Source organism: Octopus bimaculoides, chromosome 29 (genome assembly GCF_001194135.2).
Source record: "Octopus bimaculoides isolate UCB-OBI-ISO-001 chromosome 29, ASM119413v2, whole genome shotgun sequence".
NCBI lineage: Eukaryota > Metazoa > Mollusca > Cephalopoda > Octopoda > Octopodidae > Octopus > Octopus bimaculoides.
The window spans coordinates 4,112,664-4,115,835 of NC_069009.1; the positions used below are offsets into that span (position 1 = coordinate 4,112,664).

General features: G+C 36.9%; 1 protein-coding gene across 1 annotated transcript in view; it reads left to right on the forward strand.

Annotated features, from left to right (window-relative positions):
• Window positions 1-1,647, forward strand: part of LOC128251238 (adhesion G-protein coupled receptor G6-like) — a 6,216-nt gene extending 4,569 nt beyond the window's left edge. Inside the window, exon 4 of the mRNA XM_052977947.1 lies at window positions 1,488-1,647. Coding sequence (XP_052833907.1) covers window positions 1,488-1,632 — 145 coding nt within the window. The 3' untranslated portion in view covers window positions 1,633-1,647. The remainder of the gene's footprint in view (window positions 1-1,487) is intronic.
• The last annotated feature ends 1,525 nt before the right edge of the window (window positions 1,648-3,172 follow it).

Genomic DNA, 3,172 nt, shown 5'->3' on the forward strand with positions numbered 1-3,172 from the left:
GTATATATATATAGTAAGAATCGCTTCTACTGGAAGCACAAGGCCTCAAATTTGGGGGAAGGAATCAAGTCGATTACATCGACCCCAGTGCGTAACTGGTACTTATTTAATCGACCCCAAAAGGATGAAAGGTAAAATCGACTTCGGCGGAATTTGAACTCAGAACATAGCGACGGACAAAATACCGCAAATCTACTCTTAGCAATTAGAGCGTTTTAACGCTGCTTTGAAGAAGTAAAATCTTGCTTTAGTGAATCGAAAGGGAGTAGTGTTTCATCAGGACAATGCAAGACACTACACTGCAATGATCACGTGGCAGAAGATCGAGGAACTTGGCTGGGAGAAAATTGCTGATCTGCCTTATTCCCTAGACCTTACTCCCTAATCGTTGTACTTACGCTAGTTTCGACCGTCCTTTTGACAAGTCTTGTTTTAGTCCTGATGGGTTTCTAGCAATCCTCTCCACCAGCAAGCTTTGGGGGTGCCAGTTTAGTCACCCGAGCGATCGTGCAACAGGCTGTACAGATTTCCATGTTACTAGTGGCTCTTATGAGAGACCTCACATACATACACACACACATATTAATTTGTATGTGTGTGTGTGTGTTATTGAATTAGCTTCCAAGAAGATGATCTATATGTAAATAAAAGGCGGTGAGCTGGCAGAAACGTTAGCACGCCGGGCGAAATGCTTCGCGGTATTTCGTCTGCCGTTACGTTCTGAGTTCAAATTCCGCCGAGGTCGACTTTGCCTTCATCCTTTCAGGGTCGATAAATTAAGTACCAGTTACGCACTGGGGTCGATGTAATCAACTTAACCCCTTTGTTTGTCCCCTCTATGTTTAGCCCCTTGTGGGCAATAAAGAAATGGATGATCTATATGTAAATTCAGCAGGCAGATTTCCTTGAAACTTTAATTGTAGATGGTTTATAAGCTGTATTTCCGTTTGTGTTAAAGAGGGTACTCTGTCGCAGATGAATCCCCAACATAGAATTGTAATTAATGCAACTGGTCTTTTCTTTTTTGTCAAAGAAAACATTCTATATAATGACTAGATATTAATAATGTTAAATATTGAATAGTGTTGACTGGAAAAAAATGGATATTGTACATAGCGTTCTTGTTAATATATCAACAAAGTATATTACATATATGTGTTTGTGTCCAAAATTCCATTCGACATATAACGTATTATCTCTTGTTCCTCGGCTACAGGGAATTACTATTATAACCATCGAAACCTACTCTATGATTGCAAGAGATAATACACATGGTGTTTTATATCTCATTCGGGTTATGATACATATTTTACATCACATCCACACACAAATTCAATGTATATAAATTTAACATATCCTTTATATTCAAATAATCATCATCTATACACACAGTTGTAGTTATTAGTATACTAAGATTTGTCTTTAGCAATAAATTTCATTAAATGAAATTTCATTAAATGAAATATTCCTTTTTCCTATTATTTCAGAAATCTAAGGAAATTAATGTTTTCAAAGGTTTTAGTAAGCTTGTGCATTTCTTTGGCTATCGCTAATTTAATCTTCCTTGTTGGGATGCACCCATATGCCTTTAAAATAACAGCTGCTTGTAAGGTAAGTGAAAACACATTTTAACCAGTACGAATTTTGTTTTATATGAAACACTATGAACGAGCTCAAATAGATTTCCCCCCGATAACAGCCCAGGCTTCAGCGCTATTCAAATTCTTCCAACGTCACGGAATACATTTAATGTTGGCGTTATTCGTCCTTGAATTCTTTCATTTGATAATGCTTTCTTTTCAGACGATGACAACAATTTTTATAGTCAGAAATACTAAATAATGAGTAATCAAATTTTAATTCGTCAAACTATATTTTGTATAGCATTTTCCATAATTCCCGTCACCTTTATATTAAACATCCAGTCCACTTCACTTGTCTATGTTAGCTTTCTGTTCAACATTATTTGAATTTTATTGTATCTCTTTAAACCCTTTCTATCTAATACAGCAATAAATATTACAGTTGTCGTTTCATATTTTGGTACAAACCCTGCAACTTTTAGGGAGAAGGGTTTAGTTGATACCATCGACTCCAATACTTGACTAGTACTTGAATTTATCGATCCTGAAGTGATACAAGGAAAAATTGACACATTACTCCAGGGTCATGTTTTGTCTTCACCTTTCCTGGGTCGATAGATTAAAGTGTCAGACAAATATTGGGGTCGAAGGTATCGACTAATCTTATCTCTAAAAATTGCTAGCTTTGTGCTGATATTAGAAAAAAGTTATTATTATTATTGCCTTTGTACAGCTTCTAACTCTGGAGATGTACTACGGTGTCAGCTGTTCACTACCAGTGAACTAAGGTAACACCCCTTATTTTTCGAGTACCTTCCGGAGTATTCGAGCGGTTCCAGCAGTGATGTTTTCTGCAAGTGCTCCACCCTTATTGCAGCCCCTATTTGTTCCATGTACTTCTCGAGAATTTTACTCACTGTTCCCAGGACAATTATTGGTACTACTACCACTGTTTTCATCGACCACAACTACTAAACCTCTCAAGCTAACCTGTCATATCTATCAATTTTTTTCTTCCTTATCGCATACCTTGTTGTCAGCTGAGCATGCTATATCTATGATCCAGCATAGTTTGCTTTCTTTCTCAATTAATACTATATCTCGCTTCTTATTCTCTATCTTGTGGCCGCACTGAATCATAAAATCCCACAGGATCTTTGCATTATTATCTTCGATGATGCCTTCGGGTTTGTGGTCGTACCAATTTCTTGCTCTGTCAAGTTCATATTTGTTGCAAAGTGTCTAATGGACAAGCCTTGCTATATTATCGTGGCGTCTCTTACATTCCTTCTAGGCTAGTGGCGTACATTGACTGGTAATATGCCATATGGTTTCACCATTTTGTCCACAAATTCTGCACTTATCACTTTCTGATGTGTTGTCTATTCTGTATTTTATGTAATTTGTTGTTAGTGCTTGCTCTAGGGCAGCACAGATTAGAGCCTCCGTTTCCGGTTTTGAATCACTTTTAGTTATCCACAGCCATCTTTTTTCTCTGTCTGTCTTATCTTCAACATCCCTATGAAATTGTCCATGCATTCTTTTCTTTACCCACTTATTTTCAGTTTCATTCGTTTTCAATTGCTTAT